The 24,881-nt window shown below is 42.1% G+C and overlaps 2 protein-coding genes across 2 annotated transcripts; both read right to left on the reverse strand.

Annotated features, from left to right (window-relative positions):
- Positions 1-6: 6 nt before the first annotated feature.
- Positions 7-11,613, reverse strand: LOC139655275 (transcriptional enhancer factor TEF-5-like). Its single transcript, XM_071532631.1, has 13 exons — positions 11,600-11,613; positions 10,468-10,709; positions 5,911-5,975; positions 5,605-5,667; positions 4,309-4,320; positions 3,778-3,888; positions 3,627-3,670; positions 3,442-3,503; positions 3,214-3,347; positions 2,907-3,077; positions 2,188-2,328; positions 1,920-2,072; positions 7-1,777 (listed from the first exon to the last, which is right to left on the reverse strand). Exons 1-13 carry the CDS (start codon positions 11,611-11,613, stop codon positions 1,664-1,666), a joined length of 1,326 nt encoding a protein of 441 aa, XP_071388732.1. The 3' UTR covers positions 7-1,663.
- A 3,000-nt stretch (positions 11,614-14,613) lies between these two features.
- LOC139655273 (tubby-related protein 1-like) lies at positions 14,614-20,399 on the reverse strand. Its single transcript, XM_071532629.1, has 12 exons — positions 20,373-20,399; positions 18,448-18,574; positions 18,189-18,297; positions 17,991-18,103; positions 17,066-17,233; positions 16,773-16,846; positions 16,518-16,688; positions 16,305-16,417; positions 16,005-16,113; positions 15,758-15,856; positions 14,896-15,067; positions 14,614-14,747 (listed from the first exon to the last, which is right to left on the reverse strand). Exons 1-12 carry the CDS (start codon positions 20,397-20,399, stop codon positions 14,614-14,616), a joined length of 1,416 nt encoding a protein of 471 aa, XP_071388730.1.
- Positions 20,400-24,881: the final 4,482 nt, after the last annotated feature.

Below are 24,881 nucleotides of genomic sequence, written 5' to 3' on the forward strand. Positions count from 1 at the left end.
GTTATCAGGCAAAAATTTACCCCAGTGCACAAGTGGTGACCTAAGCGTGGGTCTGTACCTTGAGGTTTTGCATACATTAATTAAAAATGAAACAGCCAAAATCCACCTCATTTATGACGTTTGGTGTAATACTTCTAGCTGTGCTGATAAAATACAAAATTCACCTTTACAAAATGAGTCTATTTACCTTGTGTTGGCTTATAAACAGTACCATTAAAAGTGTAGTGTACACATCCTATACATCAGTGCTCCTCAGGCTAAGGCTTTATGAACCAAAACACATTCTTATCCCAACCCATGTGGAGGTAGAAATACTGCAGCAAGCCCACACTCTTGTCAAGATGAAACATTAAAAACAGTATAGTGTCAATGAACGGCAAAGATAATTCTTTCATTGAAGATTCTGCTGCCACCTAAGTGTGAAAAAAAACAAACTACACAAAATACATGTGATAATAAAAAGTAGAGACCAATCAATGAATTGAGTGAATCACCTTTGGGCGGTGGAACTGGATGAGGAATTGGTTGTGAACACTTCTGCTGTGTCTAAAGAAAACGGAGCCAAACTTAACATCTGCATGAGATTTGATCTAAATCTCTTTCCCTCACACACCACGTACCATTAGAAAGCTTCAACAGCAAGTTCTGACTGTAAAAATGATGGATAACTTTCCCCTTTTAATACCATAATACTCAAATATACATAAATATGACTTTTACACTTTAATATGTAGTGCATTACGTGTATTGCTTGCCTGTTTACTGCCAGATCTGGACTTTCTGGTAAGAGGCAAGCCCCGACTCTCTACCAAACGATCCCTATGTCTTTGATTAAACCAACTGAAGATAATGTTTCCACACTAAGCAGCGATAGAGGACACATACACCGTGGCAGACTCGATCAATTCCTACCTTTCAGAGTTAGTACAAAATGTAGAAAAACAGACATTGTGGTAGTTACATTTAACACTGATAGGATGCTTCGTTCGCCAATTTGTATTCAAACTCCCCCCTCACACCACAGTCGCACCAGTGACGTGAATGCATGTGCGTTACAATGGAAGTTCCCAGTAAATGAGAACATCCGTAACCAGGGCAACACATTCTGCTACAGCTGTATTCACACTGTGTTGTTTGCAATGCAGATGATGGAGAAATCCCACTTTGTGAAACCATGTGTCCGTTCAACTGGGTGTAGTTTTACCTTGGTTTTGGAACCTTTTTGTGATCTTTTCATAACATTTTGTCAGGTAATAACATTTATGATGAAAAATGATATTGAGCTGTGATGTGTTGAGCCAGATAGTGGGCAATGTGCAGAATAAATTTTCTGTAGCTGGCTAATTACAGGTATAACGCCACAATACTAAATTCGCATTTATACAAAGAATAAAACCACATTTTCGTCAATACCCATACCAAATAAATTTCACCTCAGTGCGTTCAAACCTCGGGATCTTTGTGAGAAACGTGTGAATAGCTTGCAGCAATGGAGATACATACACATTAAACAACTGGGTGTGACTGCAGTGTGACTCTTGGTCTGACAGGTGTTTGAGTAGAGGATGGGAATCTGTGTGTCTGAGCTGGAAATAGTGTTTTAAGTGTATCAAAAAGTCTATGGAGAGAGTCTCTGCATGTACACAATGCGGTGGGCAGCGCGCTAGTCCTTGACTAGCCGGTAAACGTGGTACTGTGCTCCGTGTTCACTGGTGGACACCTCAAACACAAAGGCGATGCACAGCAGAGTCTCCTGAGTTTCTCTGTTGGACACCACCTAGCGAGAGACAGGAGACAAAAAAAACGATTGCTGGGGGTCTGGGACACAATCACAAATAAATTAACAAAACACACAAATGAACCAACACACCAGCCCCACATATATAGGAAATAACACAGAAGCACACATTCACACACACCTGTAGGATGGTAAAGTTCTCCAGTACACTGTTCATCATGTATTTCTCTGGCAGGTGTTTCAGTTTGTGGATGAAGTTGATCATATATTCACACATGGGTGAACGGTGGATGCGAAACACACACTTCCCTCCTTCCACACGAGCATATTCTGTCTGGATGGGAAAATACACACGCGCATAAAAATTAAAATGCATGTTGATGCTTCGATATGCAATACAATCAATGCCAATGAAAATATTGAGTTGATTTAACAAGTGTCTCTCTCACCTCAACCTTCTCCACCACCTGTTTGCCAAAGGAGCAGACCTTGGTGGAGACACTGATGGTGATGTTCTCTGTCCCACTGTACTGGCTGCTCACACCGTAGAACGCACCGGAACCCTCCTCGACGTCACTGCTCAGGTCCGCCTGGAACGAGCACAAAACACAGATTGAGAGTGAGTGAGGACAGAGACAGAAACACAGTGTATCTGTCCTTGACCTTACGTTTCCTCTACTGGTTTAGAGGAAACCTAAGGTCAAGGACAGACACACTCTGATGCGCAAAACACCCCATCTCCTATGTGTGTATACCTACATATGTTTGTGTGTCAGGATTCCCACCGTGGCCCTGCAGTAAAATTCCCTTACTTTACATAACAAAGACAGAGCACTCCAATGAGCTATGCATTTTTATTCCTTCCTGGTTTGTTAATATTTTTCCGCTCAGAAAAGCTCTAAAGGGGTTAACAGTCTGGATTCCACTACAGTTGGGCTTGCATGTATGAAAACAGCTGAAACCTATACCATCTCATGCACTGAATTTGTGAAACAAGTTGTAAAATACATTCTGGTATATTTTGGTAAAGTGCTCCATTTGTAAAATTCTCCATCCCCAATGAATCAAATCAAATTCCCAGAAGTTCCCGGTTCTGGAATACACCTCTCAAAATTCCAGGAGTTCCAGAAATTCCATGCCGAGTATGAACTCTGGTGTGTGTACTGACCCAGAACTTGACGAGGAAGAAGGCGTTGTGCGGCCCTTTTTCATAGAGCTCCTTCAGGCCTCCCTTCTTCTCGGGGAACTTGTCGTAGATCTGCCGTACGTCTACCGACTCCAACACAGGGTCGCTGTAGCCCGGGTTCGACTGGCCAATGTGTACAAAAAGGTGTTTATACTGTAAGGAACAAAAGGGACGCAGTGAGGAAGAGAGGGGAGGGCAGGAAGGAAGGAGGGAGGGACAGACGGTATGGGGGTTTTGCTACATTTTATATCATTGACTTCTCAATAAAAGGCATAGTGTGTGTGTGTACCGTCTCTGTCTCTCTCTGGCTCTCCATAAAAGCAGAGTACTCCAGTAGCCGTAGTTTCTCTGAGGCGATGGTTCTGTCTTGCCATACTGGAGCTGCTATGGCTGCAGGGCGGGGGGTCGGCAGGGGGTCATAACCTATCAAACATTCAAAACAGGAAAACATAATTCACATAACAGTGATAATAATCATGATGATAACTCAGCTGAGTGTGTTTGTGCTCACACTTACTGATGGACGTGGGGACAGGGGCTGGTAGTGTGGTGTACGGGGGCTGTGCAAAGGGCTTGATGCTGTAGAAGAAAAAAAATGAGATGTTGCGAGCCAAAAAATGAGTAATTGTACCAGCTAAAGAATGCAATATTCTCCGGTTTCAGTTCTCAAACAAAACCCACTAATCTCCCGGTGATACTTACTCCTGAGAATGTCCAGGCTGTCCTGGCATTGGGCCAGGCCAAAACTAGACAAAGGGAGGAAGGGAAAAACATGATGAATTAAATTATTGAGAATGTAGAAAAGTACAGATGTGTGTGTGTGTGTGTTTGTGTTTGTGTTTGTATGTCTCACCCTGACTGGCGGAGGGAAGGGGGTCTGGGGTTTCATTACGCTAGCAGAGACAATCTGAGCTGATGAGAGGTTTGCTACTGTCTGCAGGGCCTTGTCTTTGGATGCCTGGTCCTGAGTGAGAACGAGAGAGAGAGAAGGCAATACAGAATATATATCTCTCTCAATAATCATGCTCCTAATAAATTTTGGGTAACTTTCCAAAGCCAGTTTAGACAGCCAGCCAGCCAGCATGGTGCACTAAGTATGAGAAGTAGGAGACTGAAGAAGGAGGAGAGACATGGAGAGCAGGACAGAGTGCAAAGCAGGTATAGGGGGGTGCCAAAGCGGGAGGCACACCAAAATAGCAGGCTGGTATTAGGAGAGCTAACTGGAGCCATCACCAGTAGTTAACTAATGCCACTAAAAAAAAAAAACACAATGAAGGGGTATTGGAGTTTGGCAGTGGGACTGGATTGTGGACTAGCGATAACGTAATGCCAACCACTAAGCACAAAGCCTGAAGCAGAAAACTGTAGTTGAACCAAAACTTACCAAGTTCATGGCCTATGGCAAAGAAGACACACATTATTAATGGACTTCAAAACATTGGAGAAATAAGTGGGTCACACACACTCGCCATCAGGCATAGGTAATAAGGTACAAAACTTTCCTCACAACATAAAACCCCTGACTATAGCCTGAATCTACCAACACATCTACCAACACTCACAGTCAGCATAACACATTCACCTTATATTGACATGGCAAGTTACTTCCTATTATCCTGTACCACCTTTATGACGAGTACTGACAACAGAAGAAGATGAATGTATTGGAAAATGTACTGAAGCAGAAGAAGTTTGAAACTGCTGCCCTTTCTAACTGTGTATTAGAGGGCAGCAAGTTGAATGCCTTTGGCACAAAATCATGAAGAACCTTAATCACAGTGCAGAATAAAACCAGAAGAAAAGCGCTGAGACAGAGAAGATAAAAAGGATTGGGGGGGGAGGGATGGGGGGGGGGTGGACGCCCAATAGGCAGAAGGCAGAATGAGGAGAACAGAAATACATGGAAGGAAAAAAAACGATAAGTCTACACGTATGCATGTATATAAGGAGCACATTAAAAATGAAAACTCCCTTGTGTATGCGTGCGCAGGCATTCATGTGCATTTCTAGAGCCATGCACATTCTTGGGTCAACTAAGCTTGTTACTGAAACTCATGCAAATGTCACAACCCTCCTGAACCCTGCAAACAGTTTAACATTATAGCCAGCACTACAGCAACAACTCCTCTCCCACAGTTATGATACCCAAACACACTGCAAACATCTGGCCTCACACTGATCAATGCCACATGACTGCAAACATGGAGGGAGGGCGAGTGAGTGAGAACATTCAAAGCACATTACAAGCACTCAAATATAAATGCTTCAAAATATAATTAGTTTGCAAAGCTATGTTGAGCCTAAACCAGCTCCTCCCTGCTCGCACAGCCATAGTAAGCAGCACTCCCTCAGCCCCCTATTGATGATCTGCATTCACACACCTAACTCCTAGACCTAGCCTCGACAAAGACATCTACGGGGTTTAAGGGGTCAGGCTGGATTTGGGCCACAGGCAGAGCGAAGCGGCTAGCAAGGCAGTGTCAGTGAGCGTTTATACCTTCAGCTTAGACTGAATCTCACGAGACTTTCTCCTGGCCAAGACTTGCAGGTGACTAGAGACCTGAAGAAAGACAGGATGAAGGGAAGAGGAGGGGTGGGAAAAAAAGGAAAGGAGAGGAAAAGAAGAGGGGATGTGACTACAGAGGGAAGGGAGAGCGTGCGTGATTCAGATGGCACCCACCTTGATGCCCGCCTGGTATTCTCGTACCCTCTTGCGTGCCAGAACCTGAATGTGACTAGACACCTAGAGTGTAGGGGGCCAGGGTTACCCACATGAAATCACACACATTAACATGGAAAAAAAACACTATAGCTGAATTCACATAATATAAGAATCATTCTCTATTGTCAAAGGAGCCATATTCAATTAATAACATTCACTGGTGGAAACCACTCACGAAAACCACCATTTCCATGTGGTCAGTTCTGCAGCTACTAAGCAAATCCCTGTATCCCAAACAGTCAACAGTCTTCTGTCCATGCATACCTGTTTGCGTGTGCGTGTCTTCCCCGTGCGTAGCTTGATATAGCGAGCTATCAGCTCATTGCGACCTTGAATAGAGCAGAGGAAATTGAGAAATTAGACGGAAGCACTTTTACGAATAAATATAAAATAAAGTGGAACAATCTTAACACAAGCAGATATGGGACATTGTGTTTTCTGTTATCTCAGCACCTTGGTTACACACAGTGTAAAAGCTACAGTTTGTGTGTGTGTTAACATAACAGAAAACCTTTATGCGAGAGAGAAAAGAAAGTAGCGATAGTGTTGCTGGCGTAACCCCTTAAGAGAGATGGCAATCTATTTTATCAAGTCAGTTTACGTTTTACATTTACAGCATTTAGCCGACACTCTTGTCCAGATTTGCAATGGGTGAGCAGATAGGGGTTCAGTTTTTTGCTGAAGAACACTTCCAACACGACACATGCATGTTGCTGGGATCAAACCAGTGACTTTCCTGGACAGACCCTCTAACCCCTAGGCTGTTCTGCCAGCTAGGTTGGCCTAATGAGAATGATTATTCTGTGGAGATCAACCTCTTCTACAAAAGTCCAAACTCCAGGACTCCCTTTTGCTGCCACAGCAGCCTGAATTCTTCGAAGCATGGATTCAAGGTTCTGAAAATGTTCCACGGGGATCTTGGTCCATGTCACCATGCAGAATGAGTCATGCCATTCTCCCCTGACCTCTTTCATCAACAGGACTGCCGCTAACTAGATGTTTTTTGTTTAGCACACCACTCTCCGTAACCTCTAGACACTGTAGTTAATGAAAATCCCAGGAGGGTTGATGTTTGTGAGATGCTGGAACTGGTGCATCTGGCACCAAGCTCATACCACGTTCGAAGTTGCCGAAATCACGTGTCTTGCCCATTCTAATGTGTACTCAAACAGTAATTGAACTTCTCGACCCCGTCTGCATGCTTCACACCGATGCTTTATACATGACTCACTGTCTGGAGGAGTGAGCTGCTTGGGTAAACAAGGTGTACCTAATAAAGTGGATACTGAGTATTTAGCGCTCTTATAGCACTTCGGTCACATGAAAATCTCATACTCCAATTTTTGTATATATATATATGTTTTTTACTTTGACTTTAGTTGAGTTTTAATTAATTTCGTTTCTGGCTTTCTATGTGTTGAATAATTTCCATGACTCTAGAGTCCTTGAAACCCATTTAAAAAAAGTGTCTTAATATTAGCATGTTTCTTATCCCTGAAAAGCATCACTATATGAGGTCCTCATATGATAGCAGCGTTTATATGAACTGTGTAGTTTTAAGTTTTTGTCACTGTGTGAGATTCTCATCATGTGCAGCCTGTGTCTGAGTTAGATTTAGCCCCGCTCACTGGTCCAAAGCAGACAAGTGGTGGGATCGGACAGAAAGAAGAGAGGAGAGGTCATATGGTGAACAGACATCCAAAGCGTGGTCACTACACAGTGCCTGGTCAGCTCTTTCTTTCTCTGCCTCCCTCTCTCCCACCCTCACCTGATGAGTCGCTCATCTCTACTCTAACTGGTGGGAGAGTCACTATTCACTCTGCTGCAGATGTGAGAAGATGAGAGGGAGACTAAAGAGAAGTTAAAGACAAGTGACCAAATCAAGCATCTGAGGTCAATTTCACTGCTGTCATCATTTATCTCACATACATAGGCACCAACATCATCACTATCATTATTTCTGGGAAGTGGGGCGATGCTGCTGGGAGTTAGGTCACTTCGGGCTGAGTCACATCACCTCTCTGGACTTACCAGAATTCCCCAAAATCTACAGATGGGGCTGACTCAGACACACAGACACAGCAGTCCGCTCCAATTCCCAAAACTGAACACAAGCTTTTTCCCAGTCTGCGGCCTACCACCACCCCACAAAAAGGTCCAGTCTATCTCAATTGAAAAAAAAACAAACAAAACAAAAAAAACAAAACAACAACAAATAAAAAACATTCTGAGTATAATAGGACAAAGTATACTAAGCATAAGGCTTGGTCTAACAGGTTTGGTTATTGCAAATATCAATGTGTTACTAAAATACCATCATTAAAACAAGTAGCCTCTATGTTATCTGGGTCACCGTGCGAGTGAAAGAGCTGGTGATCTGTCTGCTGATCATCCTAATTCGGGAATACATGCTCGACAGACACCATAATCCACGGGTGACATCATGGTGATAGCATAGACGGCATTAGTTCAACAGGAGGAGGTAGGGTAATGTAATCAATACCGGAGTGTGTCCATGATCTTAGTCGCACCAGAATCTGCCATGTCAGTGATGTTGACGGACTGCATGCGCCCATGTCAGTAAAGATTCCAACCTCTTTAACCTATGGTTACTTGCCCTGGAGAAACTGTCAAGTTAAACTAGTCCAGTCCTAATCGAAATCCCAGAATCTTTTGACAATTCTGTTGACAATTTATGACTGGAGAGGTCTGGTTATTCATCAACATATGTAGACAATCAAGGAGGTTTTTGCCTCTCTTCTTGGCTCAAATTCAGCCCCTTGGCCATGACATTAAGTAGGCCCACACCAATAAAAAGGCACCAAAAAAACTGATTACCAAGCTCTCTTATCCCATACAAATTAGTCACTGACATAACCAGATGTCCTGTAATAACAATTACATATCAGATATTATCCTGAAAACTAATCCCATTTAGCAGGCTATGTGTTAATGTGAGTGTGGGTATTATGTTTAAAGCGTGGATGTAGTTTGTGAATGTGTGTTCAGTTTGCCCGTCTTCGCTTATGGAGAAAAGGGGGGATGGGGGTGGTCAACACAGTGAGCCCACACTTCCACAAAAGGAGAAAATGCCGCAACGCTGAAACAAACCTTCCCTTTCTGTCGCATGGGATCACATAACCTGTCTCCCCCTCTCTCTCTCACACACACACACACATACAAATACACAGCACAGGCTGCTGCACGCAGGAATGCCATCCCTCAGCCAAAAGAAGTATGCTGGGAATGTTGGCCGCTAGCCAAGGCCTGCAATACGTGGTAGGAAAATACGGTCAAAATACACCAAAGCTCTACTCACAGATAGCATCCTGAACCGGCCCTCAAAAAAAAGAAAAGAAAAGCATAGTGCGTGGGCGTGCAAGCTCTACAAAACTGGTTATGCAGTCCAGTCAGCCAATCTGAACCAGTCTTTACGCAATTAGGGCCATGGGCAATCAAGCTGCTCCTTTGAATGATACAGTCACCTGATGTTGACATGTCAGCCCTAAACTGGCCTGGCAGGTCAACTTGCTCTAGCCTTTAACCCCGTCAGTGCTGTCGACTGCCCTCTGACCTCACAGATAATGGTCCTGTCCCAAAATAGGACCAGCTAGCAGATCGTCTAGGTACAAAGGGATCTTAACAAGGTGGATCAGTAATCTAACCCACTGGGTTCCAAAGTACGGTCTGGGGATCACTAGAGATGCCTGAGGGGGTTCCAGGGGGTCCCAAGCAAAATGAGGTCTAGTTTAATTTCACAGTTATAAAACTCATTGTAAGTTAGCGCAATGAGAGAATGTATGTATGTTTCACTGTACCCATTGTTACCTCCCCGTTACGTAATTCTGTGTTAAATTATAGTGGCACTGATGCACTTTATTAAAGAAGCATTTATGAATATTGTGCTGACATCTGAACAGTTGTTGTACTCAAGGAACCGTGTTGCTTTTGATATCCAACTTGCCTCTTTAGGACAATAGTATTTTCAAATTAACTTATTGTGAATAAAGATTATTTTTGGTAAACTACTCCGGTGTCTGGCTGCTTACCTTTAAGAGGTCCAAGACCTGCTCAATATTGTTCTAAGGTTACACTAACAACAAAAATCTTCTCAGATGGTGTTCCTTAGTACAAAATCTTACCAGTGGGGGTCTGTGGTCTAACCAGGCTTCCCACACTCACTTGAACATCAAATTCAAGGACTTTAAAGTTTTCAAGTTTGTTTCTTGTTCAAATTCAAGGATTCAAAATTCTCCTGTTTTTGGGTAAATTGCGACATTGGTCAAAATTTGACATCACAAAGGCACCATTTTTTTTTTTTACTCATAATCTTGTCAAGTCAAGAAATCCTGGTGAAATCATTTTATAATTGCTGCTATATCAATGCAAATCTCCACAGGGTTTTCCTCAGGATGTGAAGTGCTGATGCCAAGACAGGGAAAGGTCCAGAGAGAAATCAAGTATTTTCAAGGCCATCCCATTCGAAACCATTTAAGGCCTTGTTTTATTTTTCTGAAATCCACAAATTTTCAAGGCCCATGGGAACCCTGTGTAATGTGCAGCTATTTGGGGTTCCATGACAGAAAAGGTTTGGTCTAACCCCTCTCACAGGCTGGGTCAAGTTACGTTCTCCCTTGCCATCACATAATTTCATTTCAGGACCTATACAAGTATCTCAGCATTTACAACAGACATGTAGGCCTACACTTCTGGACTTTGAACTAAGAAAGACACTGGAGCAGGGAAGAGATAAAAGGAGGGTTGTGCTTGCGTCAATCAATCAATGTGTTAGGACAGCAATGCTCTGGAGCGATTCCTCACCATACATCTTGCCCTCGTCTGAAAGTATGATCTTCCTCCTGCCGCAGGGTGGGTAGATGGCCAGAGCTTCCTGAAAGCTCTGCTCAATGTCGGGGCTCCACACACCCTCGGGGTCCCCGTCCAAACCCCGGTCTGCCCCATCCCCAAGCCCCTCCCCGTTGGCACCATCCTCCTGAGCCCCATCAGGGCTGCCACGGCAACTCCACTCCGACGCAATGATGACGGCTCCGGCCACAACACACCTTGGACACAGAGGAAAACCAGATAAGGAGAAATAGCCTACATAACAGATTTTTTTTTATAATTTTGTGGCAAGATATATAGTGGAGTATGACGGGAAAGAAGGTAGAGAGAGAGATGGGATAGTATGCGACATAGGTCATAAGTCGGATTTGAAATGTTGAGTGTATGTCATATCTATCTTCATCTGCTAAACCACCAGGAAACGCCATGAAAGGCAATTCAAGAAAATCAAAATATAGGTCATGGCTGGTAGCATTGCGCCTCATCTTGCCAGTCTCCAACAGACATATTGGGGGGAGGGGGGGGGACAGGTCCAGGTCCAGGATTAAGCCTGTGGCTGCCAAGAATGGCGACAGATTTTTCAGACTCTAGATGTCTCCACACTTCACCCAGAGTGAGATCGGATTCGTCTGAAGTCGTTTCAGCCTCTACGGGGACAGGGTGTATTAATAGCACTGGCATTGGCGGTTAAAGACCTGACAAGCAACATGGCAAAACATTAAGAGCTTGTGAATTTATAAGAGACACTGGCCAAGGTCAACGAAGACACCACCAGTTGGTCTAGCCATGAAGGTTAGTGGTGATTCCACTGGGTTATAAAGATAGATGTGAAATTCAGTAGGGTCTCACGTGAATTAACAACCACATTTGTTGATGGCAAGACCAGTTCATTTCCCTTTAGAGAGAAACCAGCTTACAAGACAGACTTGCGCCATACTAATTCCCCAGTTGCCGGTGACCTGGCCTGCATTGGCCACATGAGGAAATTACACATTCTTTTGTTATTGTTGAGGATGCTCCAAGTCTCCTCAAACACAGGCGCACATACGTAACATGGATGTGGTCTGGTGTGTAATGTTTTCCAGAGTGTGGCTAACATGGTCCTTACCACAGAGGATCCATAGAGGATCTCTGTGGTCGCAGAGCTTCCCCTGCTGTGGTGGGCTTATTGGACACACTCAGCACAGGGCCTTCCCAGTTTCAATCACCGCTGACAGGGCCGTGCTGTTGCCATAGAGATTAGGCAGACCCTGGTGAGTCGGTTAGGAAAGAGCAAAGCCTAACGGAACATTTTGCACTGATATCCGAGGGGAGGAGGTTTGATTGTCTTAAAACCTTACTGTGCGAGAGGTCTGAGACTGGGAACAGTGCAGACGCTGTTGCTACCAGGCCTGTTTGGCACGACTGGATCTGATTCACTTTTGATTCAATCACTTCAGTTAACTCAAGATGATTGACGATAAATTATGTACAAGGGGTGAGTGTATTGCTGAGCAATTTTGCCTAGAATTTGAATTGATGGGGCTGAGGGAGTTGGCTGCAGCCTTGCCATTTGCCACAGTAGGTCTCCATAGCGGTGATGTAAAGTTTCAAGATTATGCACTGGAGAGACACACAGCTCCGCCGGTTTCAATTTAGCTCCCAGTGGCCAAAAGGTCATGTGTTTAGTGCATTGAGGAGCCAGCAGGAGCCGGGGCAGCGTTGAGCTAAATAAAGCTATGAGCTCAGCAAACACAGACAAGACACATGCATATTATGGGCTGCATTCTGCTCCAATGGGAACATCACAGATATTATGATTACCCATGCTGGATTTCATCACAGCACTTCCAGATTTCCCTGACCCAATTAGTTGACTTTTAAAGAACTTTCTAAACTTTTTATAACAAATGAACTAAGATTAACATGAGCCTCAATGTCTTGTCTCCTACCAAACTAATGTTAATGAGTCAAGACATTTAGTGTATTGGACCCAAGCAAAAGGTGTCATTTCTTCCTCTGGCTTCTGTTGAACCTGTAAGACCAGTCTTACATGTTGTTTAGAGTTTCACAATCACAAGAAATGAATCCCATCTGGTAAGCCTGTATGAGAGAAAAAACAAAATCACATTCGCTGGAGGGAAGCCGCCTAGCCAACTGTGAGTTGGCAAAATCTGTCTTTGATCCCAAGGGAAATACTTCCATGTAGCTGGGCCTCGCAACTGTAATAAAACCTATATAGTTGCTATGATCTGTGAGCCCAAAAACTTTACACACGCTAACTAAAAGTTATATTTTCTATCTCTCCGAGGACACATTACAGACGCAGGCAAGCCGTTGCTAAACGCTCGAGTTGACATGCTAGTCGGTTAGCTTGCGAGCTAATAATACCTCAACAAAGTCCAAACTAAGTCCGAGAGACGTCTAAAAACTCATCGCCATTACAGTACGGGTGGCTGACTAAATCACGGAGGGACTCCTAGCTAAAACACGAGGCTCTGAATCAGCAAAGCGGACCCGGGAAATGCGAAATATGACAAATATCCCAAAACTTCAAGCGCACACGAAGCGAAGCAGCTGCTGCATGAAAGTTGCTGCACATAACAAAGAACTATCGGAGAGCTCAACACTCACCTTACAACGGCTTTTCTCCTCTGCTGTTGGAGGCAAACTCTCCTTTTTAACGGCAAATTATCTCAGATGGCTTTCCGACTCGTGAATATTTCCTCAGAAACTTTTCGTGTTTGACAGAAAAAGGCGGAATGCCAAGTATGAGTTTGGTATGAAATCAACGCACGGAGGAAAACGCACAGAGGCGTGGCGTTGAAACACGCGCACGCAACAAAAAATAAAAGTTTTGTGGGTCCCAAAGCAAACTCCTCCCATGACATCAGCCTCTGGTTTGGAGCAGAGGGATATGAGGGGTGGTGTCGGTGTTGGTGGTAGCTTGCTCTGTTTCAAAGACAATCTGCAGAAACACCATTGCTAACGGAAAAAAAACAAAACACGATAATATTTCTTTATAGAGTTATAGTGTGTCTCTGGTACTCAACAGTGTGTTTATAGTAATGTTATTATTCACTGTTATTTTTTATTTCCTATGATATCGCTACAAATTTCCTATAATAGTCCTATAAGGAGCTATAGTGTGTTTGTGGTATTCAATAGTGAGCTTATAGTACCGTATAGTACACTATTATTTTTTTTCCCAATGATATCACTACAATGTTCCTAGAATATTCCTAGTCCTATAGGGAGTTCCGGTGTGTCTGTGGTATTCAATAGTGAGCTTATAGTAACCTTATGGTACACTGTTATTATTATTTTTTTATTTCATTATATTACTAAGTTCCTATAATATAATAATAATCAGCAGTGAGCTTATAGTGGCTTTGTCTTACGCTGCTATTTTTTTTTTCCCATTTCTTAAGATATCACTATTAGTAAGGGATAGGTAAGTGAACCAAGCAACTATAAATTAGCTCATGAAGAAAATGATGACATCCAACATCACCATACAGAGGATATACAACAATACAAATACGATGAAAAAGGACAGCAAAAATTTAATTAAGTTAAAGATCAAAGTAAAAGGTAAAAGGAGATGTTCTTATTGTGATAACGTTTTTAAAGTCTTATCAACTGTGTAGGCCTACACATGCACACACACACACACACACACACACACACACAAATACTGTTGCGCCCACGACTTCCTGTCAAATTCAGTGAGACTACCACATTATCCATAAAAATATCAAGTGAACATAATCCATAATAAAATGAAAAATCCAGAAGGCTATTTTTACTAGCAAACATGCAGTCAACCATTATTTTATTACATTATACACAGTATTTAAAAAGGTTAAAACCGGTGGTTGACAATAACATGAACTTGGTGGAACCCTTTGTTAAACTTCCACCCTGCAATTGTCTCCATCGAGGTCAGAGGGTGTCTGCTACATTGCATCTGTGTGTAAAACATACTGAATGTTGCATGTTGAAGAGCTGCACACATGGCACTTGTTGACACTTTAACACATATAAGTACGGCCTTGATAATGCCCAAGGGTAGTTGTGAGTGGACGAACACTTCCAGTGTGTGAGCAAGTACTTCCATGTTACAAGGAAATTGATGTGTGGTTATTCACAGGCCAGTTTGCCATCGAAGCTGGACAAGGCCAGAGCAAACGCCTGGACTGCACACATGGGATACTTGTAGTCCAGAGTAAACATGTCATCTGCCACCCGGCCAAACTGCAGCACGATGTAACTGTCTGGGGGAAAAAGAGACCACACCTCTCATCACACTGGATTCATATCAGGGTGGATCAGACTGAATATAACTGACATTCTGTAGGGCTGAATAGGCCTATAAATATTTAATGTTGATTAAAGTTAGAGTTAGCTATAGTCGATGCTTACGGTCTTTGCTGTGGACAATCTGGAAGTTCTTGACAGAAGCCTGGGTGACTCGGCCGTGGAAATTGAGCGCATAGGAGGCCGTGCCATCGTTCCACACCGGTGGCTTATTGTGCAGCTCAATGAGGTTCTCCATCTGCCTGTTCTGGTAGCGCATAAGCAGGCCATCGTTGTCCTACACACACACACACACACACACACACACATAGACAAAAAGCAAAAAAGTCTTTCAAAATACACAAACCCCCTTCCTAAATTTAAAATAGATAATGCTGAGTTAATGATTTTTGTCACCTGTGGCTCTCCCATACTGACAAGGGTGATGAGATTGGTTAGAGGAATCATCATATAACAGTCATGTAACAGTGACTCTATTGTATTAGGAAATGTAATGACCCCAGAACACAAAGTCACAAGACTGACAAAGACCCTTAAACCCTCTTAAGCTCTATATGCTTCTCAACTGCTGACAATAAGCCCCTGTTTCCAGTATGGTGCAGCTACTTTGGACGGATGCTGGACATGTGTATGGCCTCTGGAGGGCACTACTGTCCCAGTAATGGACAATGAGTTACATAGGCTCATGCTGCTGCTGACCGATGAAAATGTCATGTCTCTTCTTTCCAGGAATTAAGAAACACTGGATTTCCAGCAAAGGCCATGCATTTGTTTAACCATACAATGTGTTTTGATTAGGTTTTATTGGTTCTGGGTTAATGAAAGCTGCTCTGAACGTAAAGGGGCACTTCAACTTTCTGGCTGATAAACAAGAATGGAAGACAGCTAAATCAGAGTCACTACGTTTTCATCAAACAGCAGTAATATATTCCTAGTAGTTAGGGTGTTTTGAATGGTCTGAACCTACATTACGAGCTCGGATGGGGACTCTCTTGCTGTCCTCATCCATCCCAGGAATAACAACAGTCATCCTCCGAGGGCCTTTCAATCCAAGAACATTTGTCTCCTGCAAAACATTTAGATTTCATTGATTAGTGCTGCCAGAAATAACTTTTTCCTGACACATGCAAGAATAAATAATAATAAAAATCATCAAACAACATCGAACCAATCAAGATGAGACTTGTACACATGTTGATTATTGACTCACATACATATATGACGGCAGCCAGCTCCTGTCTGGCATTGGACAAGTCTCTGAGAGCTCTGTCTGGGTTCAGACCGGTGTCAAACACTGTGAACTTGGTGCCCAACAGGTTAGACCTGAAAAACACAAACAAATACACACACACACGCGTACACAGACACGCACACATGCATATAAACACACACATGCAAACAACCTGTGATGAAATTCAGAACACAGATTACGTAAGACATCAGTTTGATTTCCCTTGTTGTTTTTTGACAGTCGGCTGAGTCTGGAAAACGAGTGCGAACATGTCTCTCTGTACCTCAGCTTGCCTACGAAGTGCTCCCCTCCTCGGCTGAGGTCTGTGGCATCGATGGAGATCAGGTAGTTAGAGGTGGTGCTCTTTTTTCGTTTCCTCCCAGCTAGCAGAAACACCTGGGAGAAGAGATAGGATTGCTTTCATTTTATTTAGTCACAACTAATGGCGACATCTTTCCATGTCACTGTTAATGTTGAAGAGGTCCTCTCCCCTCGCCTTTTTCTCATTGTCCAAGTGTAGGTAGTACATAGGAAAGAAGCCTCGGTCCACCCCTCTTTTATCCCTCGTTACTTTACACCTCACTGTCACTCCCTCAGGAGCCGGCTGGAGGACAAACTCTTCAAGATCGTTAATTTCAATCTCTGGTGAGGTAGGCCTCTCTTCATCCTGCAAAAACAACAAGAAACAGAAATGTCATTCTTCTGCTCCCTTTCACCACAATAGTGCAGTAATATAGATCATATACTCAACCTTCTTGCCCTTCTTTCCTTTTCTTTTGTTTTTCTTTTTCATTGTGCTGTCTGCGTTGATTTCCTCTGACTTGGCTGAGCATGAAGCAGATGGAGAGTTGGAGGAGAGGGATTAAGGAAGAAGGATGCAGAAGAGGATACATAGGTAATTGGAAAGGGACTTGATAGTTAAATCATTTGATAACATTGATATCATACGATGGAACAGTTTAACAATCATGTACGCAGAAGATGGCAAGCAGCTCTATATCTATATCAGAAGGATTTGATGTCTTTCTAAAATGCTGCAAAGACAAAACTTACCTTTCTTACTCTCTCTCTTGTGCTTGTACTTGAGAGCTTTGCTCTCGTCCTTCCCATTAGTCTGGAAGAGGGAAGCAGGGACGGAAGTGCGGCTGGACTTCTTGCTCTTATTGGGTTTGTTGTCAGACTCACTCTCACTGTCACTTTCACACTTTGTTGCTGAAAAAGGAGAAACAACAACATACCACAATAGTGACTGATTTTATGTCATGATATTATATGATTTTATCATATCATATTAAAATTTATCTTACAAAATCCATCAGCTATGGTGACATGTTTTGAGTGATTATATGGAATAGGACAGAGTTTGACAGCTTTGTCACCTTTAGTGATTAAGTTCAAGGTTTATGGCCATTGATGTGGAACATAGAGGAACTGATGTGGAACTGATCAGCTTTGCTGTTATTTTTATTTTCTGAAAGTAAATATTTACTTTTAGAAAATAAAGTAGAGCAATAGATTGCAATATACATGTGATACTAGGTCTGTTTTCCAAGCACCTGGATTACTAGGTCAGCTTGTGAAGTAATAAGCTTAGCTTCAAGAATGGATTGTGATTGTGTAAGTACACAGGAGAAGTAGGATTGCTTATATTCTCAGTTTGCTCTGTGGGCCATGCTAAAAGTCAAAGGACAAGACACATGACACTTACACTATTTACACATTTAAACATGTTTCATCAAGATATAACTACCTAATGCCTCAGTATGTCTTGAATTTAGAAAGCTTTGAATTGTCATGTTCTATTCATGTTTTTAAAAATGTGTAAGTATTGACATGTATACAGAATTGTCAGCAATCATATATCATCAGTGCAGCATTGATTGTTTATTGCATCAGCTATTATTTAATTTCCTGCTTCCATTAATGGACTCTACTGGCTAGGAAGTAATCATTAGAGCTGCTTACTAACCTTTGGCTTTGGTCTTCTTCTCTTTGGCAACATTACTCTCGTTTGAGGATTTTGTCTTTGTCTTCTTCAAAAGTGTGTAATCTTCATCATCATTATCATCTTCATCACCCGAAACAGACAATAAGAAATGACACATAACAAACACGTGAACATGGTACTTTCTCTCTGGTTGTCAGATACAAATAAGAGACAGTCTTACCTTTCTTTTCCTTTTGTGTACTTTTTGTTTTCTTGTTCATTCCCTTCTCTGAGGTCTCCAGTTTATTCTTCTCTTTTTTAGTTTTCTTTTTCTTTACTGCTTTTCCAGCTAATGCAATGTAAAAAGATAAGATGGAAAACTGCACTGCTTTATGCGGTTCGGTAATCATGTTAAACAGTCATGTTGACTGTATTCAACCCAATATCTTATGATTATGATATATCGTACAGTATATGATTTTAGAGGAATGAGGCTGACCTTTTGATGGAGTGCTGTCCTCTTTTCTTGAGGCCTGCTCACCTTTTTTGGTGGTGTTTTTATGGGGCTTGTTCTCAGCTCCATTGTTCTGTGCAGAGCCATCTTCAGGCTTCTTTTGCTTTGTTTTCTATAGGGCACAGAATGAGTGTAACTCATAAGCACGAGAGAGCGAGAGAGAGAGAGAGAGAGAGAGAGAGTGAGAGAGAGAGACTTTGACTTTTGGTGTTCTTTAATAAAACATCTCACTTAAAAAAACACCTGAAAACCAGCCACAGTATCCTAAAACCCTGTGCACTCAACCAGAGAGAGAGAGAGAGAGAGAGAGAGAGAGAGAGAGAGAGAGAGAGAGAGAGAGAGAGAGAGAGAGAGAGAGAGAGAGAGAGAGAGAATAGAGAAACAGAGAAACAGGCATTAGGCCTGCCATTTTTGTCAGGTATTAGGTACACAGGATCATGTCTCATGAAATTAATCTCTCACTCAGTCTACAAGAAAGTGGAAAAAAAAGAGATACAGAGAAAGGCAGGATTAATGTGACATCAACAGGATTCACATAAACTCAAATTAACTAAGAAGTTTCACTAATTAGGAACTACCCCTGACAGTGCATCCATCTAATGATGCAAAACTGCCTCTCATCAGAAGAGAAGAAGTGTCTCTTTATACACTGTCATCAGAAAGGTGAAGAGAGGAGTATTTCAATATCACTGGCTTTAGAATATCTTTCTCAATCACACCTTTAGATTATATTCTAGGGTTGCAATTTGTGTCTGTATTTACGGAACTAGAGTCAAGTTTATGATTTGCTAGGTAATGCAGTAATCATGATACTTGCAATAATACAACAAGCATCAACTCAACCAATATGGGATTTTATAGTCTATTCCTTTATGAGGCTAATACTTTTCTAAAGCGTTCTTAAATCAAATGCATTTGAGTGGACAAAACTTCACTCTCTACTGTAACTCGGTTTTCCTGTACACTCTCTATTTCTCTTCTCTACAGGTCTTTTACAGTTATGTGGGCGTCACAAATACTGTTCTGCACTCCAAGTTCCCACCCGATCTGCCAACCTTGGTCCTACAATAAACCTCACTAACAATACCTTCACTGCAGGCATAGCTGGCAGCCACAGATGTTCACGCTGTAGGAAGGAGCCAAACACAGAATCACAGCCGAGTCGAATGTGTACTGGAGTCTCCGAGAGGAAGACAGGATCTCAGATGTTTGCTGTGTCCGCCCCGGGGCCATGACATTCCCCGTGCAGAGAGGAGACTAATAGGATTCTTGGCAAAGCCATCTGCCTCAGAGTGAACTAGTAGTAAACACATATAAGCACACAGATGCTGCACACGCACGGACGAAGATGGATAGATCGTGCTTACACAATCATACACACTCAGACACCAACCTGAACTCTGCCTCAAAAGTGAAAAGTGAGGCAATCAGTTTGGAAACAAAAGTAGTGATGAGAAATTAGTGTGCATAAAGGATTAAACCATTTACACTACCAGTTAAATATTTGGACACACCTGATTGAATGTACTATGTTTCATTATGATGATGCCATTTTGATCTAAAGGCTTATGCTTAAAAATGCTTGAAATGTGTTTTTTAGACAAATATAAATAGTGAAGTTGATGCCTATGTATGAATTTCTTTCCAAAGCCTTTCCATCAAGGCAAAGGGCGGCTGCTTTAAAGAATCTAAAATATAAGAGTTTTGATTTGTTTAACACTTTTTCGGTCACTGCATAATTGCATTTGTGTTATTTCATAGTTTTTATGTTTTTACTATTATTCTAAAATGTAAAAACTAGTAAAAATAAAGAAAAATGTGTGTATCCAAACTTTTGACTGGTAGTAGGGTAAAGATGCCGTTAAATGATCAAATCAGATCTGTCAAATGAAAATATTGAGGAAACTCACTTGGAGGATGTCTTTCTGGAGAGGCATGTAGAGGAGTTAACCACGGTTCAGATCACCATCACACCAAATCTGGTTTTACCACTGTTACCCTACAGCCAATCCTTCACAGATCCAGCTCTACTTAGCCCCGTCTTTCTCTGCAGAGACGCTGCTGAGAAGAGATCACTAACAATCCCTCTCAAATCAGCCCCAGACTATTGCTGTCAACTCAGCCTGTCACTTTCTACTCCTTTGAGTTACTAAACTGCACCATGAGCTGCCATTCTGCTGTCATTATTGCCACTATGAATACCGTTTTTTGTTGTTTTTTTTCGTCAGAAGGGAAGTTCTGGTAAGTTCTACCACAGTTCTACCACGGTTTCAGCTCAGGGGGTTTTAAGCCTGTAGTTTTAAGGCTCATAATGCCGACTTGCTTAGCTCTCTCTTGCACATCTAAAACTCCTCATACATCACCCAGAATCCCTCTCTGTCCAATGGAGCCATAATAGGATTAGGATGAGAGACATTTCTAACCCATGCCCTAACCCCAGTCACTGACAAGATTAAGGTTCAATCTGCAACCACACCTGTAGACCAAGCAAAGCCCATGGAAAAGTCAATGCCATGCATTAGATCATGTAAATACATGTACAGATGCACAAATGCACAGATACGCATGAAAATATACACACAGACATGGCTACGGCTATGCATGTACACACACATGCACATATGCATGAACATTTGCACAAACAATGTGCGCACACACAGACACACACACACACGCACACACACACACACACACACACACACACACACACACACACACACACGTCACCATTGCCTTATCTTCCTTGATACGTCCCCCAATTCTGAATTCTTTATTAACCATTAAATGGTTGCTGTTTGGCTTCACCATGTTGGGTCACACAGGAGTAGGATTAGGCTTAGTGTTTTCTTCAGTGGGATGGTGAAGGTTACATTTAGGTGGATGAGAGGATTTACAGATAGATGCAGGAGATGAAGAAAACCAGCAAAGCAACCTGTTTGGATGAGTGGTGCAGAGTTCATTTCAGTAGAAAATGTCTTAATGTGATTATTGTGTGATGAACATTGCCAAGAAGCTGCACTATATATGCACACATATATAGTGTGTATGTACATTACAATAATAATACAATACATGAATCCCATGTTTAAGGAAGGCTTCCTTAGGTAACTACAATAATCCCTGTTCTCTCTGACAAACTGCATTAACATAATGTTCCCACCAGATGGCGAGCCTCATCTTTCTATAAAAGGAAAACTGCAGTAATAAAGTTTAACCAAAATGAATAGAGTGGAGAAACAGTGATAGAAGAACAGAGCATGTGTATCATGAGGTTCATGTGTTTATGTGCACAAGTTCAGTTACGTTATCAAACACATTTCTAGGTATGTTTGAAAGGGAAATTAAAAAACATATTACATTTAATGACCTCTACTGACGAACAAGGAATTGCAGTTTTTGTTCTAAAATAGAGCACGAGCCTGAAAGTGAATTTTGAAAGCCATAACTCTCAGCACCTGGCAAAGTAATCACTGAGTCATCGGCAGAGTCCAAGATTAGGCCTCCACCTGCCAAGAGCCAAATACTGGTAAGATTTGTTTTTGGCGGGTAAGCTTCACCCGCCACACTGGTTGGTAATATTTGAACTCCTCGGATTTATACAGGTTTCGGTTTTTGCCTGTTCTCAAACTTTGCCACTGTACACTCTCTCTGACCATGAGCCAATCAAATCAAAGCAAAACAATGTCTCTGTGTCAAACAGGCTACTGATTGGCTGCCTGTTATGCTGACTCTACACAAAGTGGTAGTGTCTAAACTTCTGCAAACTTTCCCTCCTAATGTCAGTTGAAATTTGAAGTGATAATCCAAAAGATTGTCGTTTTTTCTTTTTCTTTTTTTTTTTTGCCGATACCTTTAGTCATTGCTTTGATGTTTCGTACTCAATGTAGGCATAATAAATAATACATAATAAAGACACTCAATGTAGACCTCGGCTCATAAACGATTGTGAAACCTAGTCAAAAAGAAATTGAGCCACATCTGCATCCTCATCGTCCCGTCTCATTTTAGACTACTTTTCCTCTTTGGAAGGCAGTGCTGATGTTCACTCTACTTTTGGCTCAGACTTTCCTTTTTAGCACAATTGCCTTCCTCCGAGCAATCAATCTATTTCTTTTTCCTTTCTGTTGATGAAGCTTGAGTTTCTCTTAGTACCTGTGTTTTTTGTCTATTCAGCCATAGTGGCTATCGCTGCTCATGCTAACTACCAAGTTCTTCTGCTGTTTATAACAAACAAAGTGCCTACCTGGTCCCGGGTGTTTAGAACAGCAAATGTAAAAGCTTTCATGAACTGACTATAGATTGAATTACGTTTGTATGGTATTGATATAGAGTAGCGAAACAGATATTTATTTCTATGAAAAAGTTGTGGATTATTACTTTAAAGGGGCCCTATTATAGGAATTCAAATTTTCCTCTATTTATATGCATATATTATCAAAGGTGTTTAATGTAGATATTGTTAAAATTTGGTTAAATTTAAAGTTACTGCATTTTCAAAAATCCATCCTTATTTCCAGGTAGTTTGGGACTAACTCCAGCCATCGCATCACAGCTGGACTCGGTCCTGATTGGCTCCCCTCACTAAACATTTGCTTCCAAATAGACAGAATTGGAAAGCCTCCACTCAGCAACTTTATATCATTTGAATTAGAGGAACTGGTGTTGCCAGCCAGTATTGTGACTGTTTTGCCTGTGAGGAATTAGCCTTTAAATTCATTCAGTAAATAACCTTTTAGCTAAACTACATTTATTTGCAAATCATCATGAAGAATATTTATTCTTATCCTGAGCCGTAGTATATCTGAACACAAAACATGATAACTGAATAATATGACATTTAACATTATTCCCATGTGGAAAGTCACTTCATGATCAATTACAAACTTGATCCATTGTATAAGTAAATGAGCAAGTTTTAAATTTAAAATCTGCTCTTGTTTCACACAGTACCTGATTCTATACACAACATGCCATTGAAAACACGTAGGGTGATATATTTCTGTGAAAAATGTATATTAATTATTTTGTCCAGTAAAAATTATTCTTGGCAGGTAAAATCTTACCCAGAGTTACTTTGTCAGCTCTTAGCAGGTGAGCCAAAAAGTTAATTTCAGACCCTGGTCTTTGTTTGAACAACAACTCTATCAAACCCTTGCAGATATATGCTCATTTTGTGCTATGTGACAGTGAAATGGTACTTATTCCACCTTTGAATATAATTCATCCTGGGACACACACACACACACACACACACACAAACGCTTGCATTGACTACGCAGAGGCACAGATGTGCAGAGACTGAGACAGAAGCGTGTGTCCTGCTATGACCGCTGTGCACCCAGGGTGTGGTCAGGGTAAATCAGTAACAAAGTGTGTGTGTGTGTGTGTGTGTGTGTGTGTGTGTGTGTGTGTGTGTGCGCGCGCGCGCACTGGAACAGAAGGCTTATTTGGTAGGCACTTAAAATGTTTTAAAATGTTGTAAATATTAAGTCGTATAAAAGTGTGTGTGCTAGTACTAGTGTAGTAATGTTTGTACATACAAGCAACTGAGCTTCCCATGTCGTCAACAAAGTGAGCGTGTCCTTGTGCGACCTGGGTGTGAGCCGTGAAAAACACTCTTATCAGATTCAGCTCTCACACCCAGATAAAGCATCACAGCTCTATCACACTGCCTAGCACAAGCTTCAGAAACTCGCTGTAATGGCCGTAGGTCACATTTACATGACTAGCTTCTATTTTACAACATCACCCAGACCCACTGCATGATGCATTGCTCGTTAGGCGTCAACACTGAAGTAATTCCATATATCTGCTGTCTTTCTGCAGGGCTTAGTTAATAAAAATGGCCCTTGTGTATTTGGAATACATCTGTCTCTACTACAGCTGTACAGTTCGGTACAGTCTAGCTGTGACTATATTAGTCCTCCCCTCCTCTCTCTGGCGAGGGGAGAGGAGAGTCAAGAGTTGGATGGCTGCCAAAAGAGGCCGGCCCGCCGTGCAGCTGAAACTTTTACAAGCCAAGCAGGAAGAGACACAGGGAGCGATCGAAGAAGAAAAAGAAGAAAAGAAAAAGGGAGAGAGACATCTCAGCCTTCAACTTTGCAGCCACCCCCCCCCCCCCCCCCAACCCCGCCACCCCCCCTCCTCCCCACCCTCTCTTTCTCTCTTTCTTTTCTCATTCCTTGTTAAAGCCATACTGTATTTGCCCGCCTTCGTTGGCAGGGGGTAAGCGTAGGGCTGGAGGACAGGACGGGAGGGGAGGAGAGGGGGACGCTGGGTTCAGAGAGTTCAGCTGAGGAGAGAAATAAATTCATAAACAACAAAGGAGACGTGACGTCAGGTTGAGGGGCTGTCCAACTCGCTGGCTGAATCTGAGCCGCCATGGAAGAACCGGATTGTTCACACCACTTTATGTATGT

The sequence above is a fragment of the Centroberyx affinis genome, unplaced genomic scaffold (assembly GCF_046629955.1).
Source record: "Centroberyx affinis isolate AG114_WGS23_722 - 3 ecotype Tasmania unplaced genomic scaffold, CSIRO-AGI_Caff_v1 ptg002226l_1, whole genome shotgun sequence".
NCBI lineage: Eukaryota > Metazoa > Chordata > Actinopteri > Beryciformes > Berycidae > Centroberyx > Centroberyx affinis.

Bases quoted from the DNA above. Each gene is read 5' to 3' on its own strand.
- LOC139655273 (XM_071532629.1), bottom strand. From the start codon at position 20,399: ATGCCTCTCCAGAAAGACATCCTCCAA. The intron at 18,298-18,447 runs GTCAGCCTCATT...ACATTGCATTAG, and splicing joins GGACAGCACTCCATCAAAAG to CTGGAAAAGCAGTAAAGAAA. The intron at 14,748-14,895 runs GTAAGCATCGAC...TTTTTCCCCCAG, and splicing joins GATTGTCCACAGCAAAGACC to ACAGTTACATCGTGCTGCAG.
- LOC139655275 (XM_071532631.1), bottom strand. The intron at 3,078-3,213 runs GTACACACACAC...TGTTCCTTACAG, and splicing joins GCCAGAGAGAGACAGAGACG to TATAAACACCTTTTTGTACA. The intron at 2,329-2,906 runs GTCAGTACACAC...TGCTCGTTCCAG, and splicing joins TCTTCCTCGTCAAGTTCTGG to GCGGACCTGAGCAGTGACGT.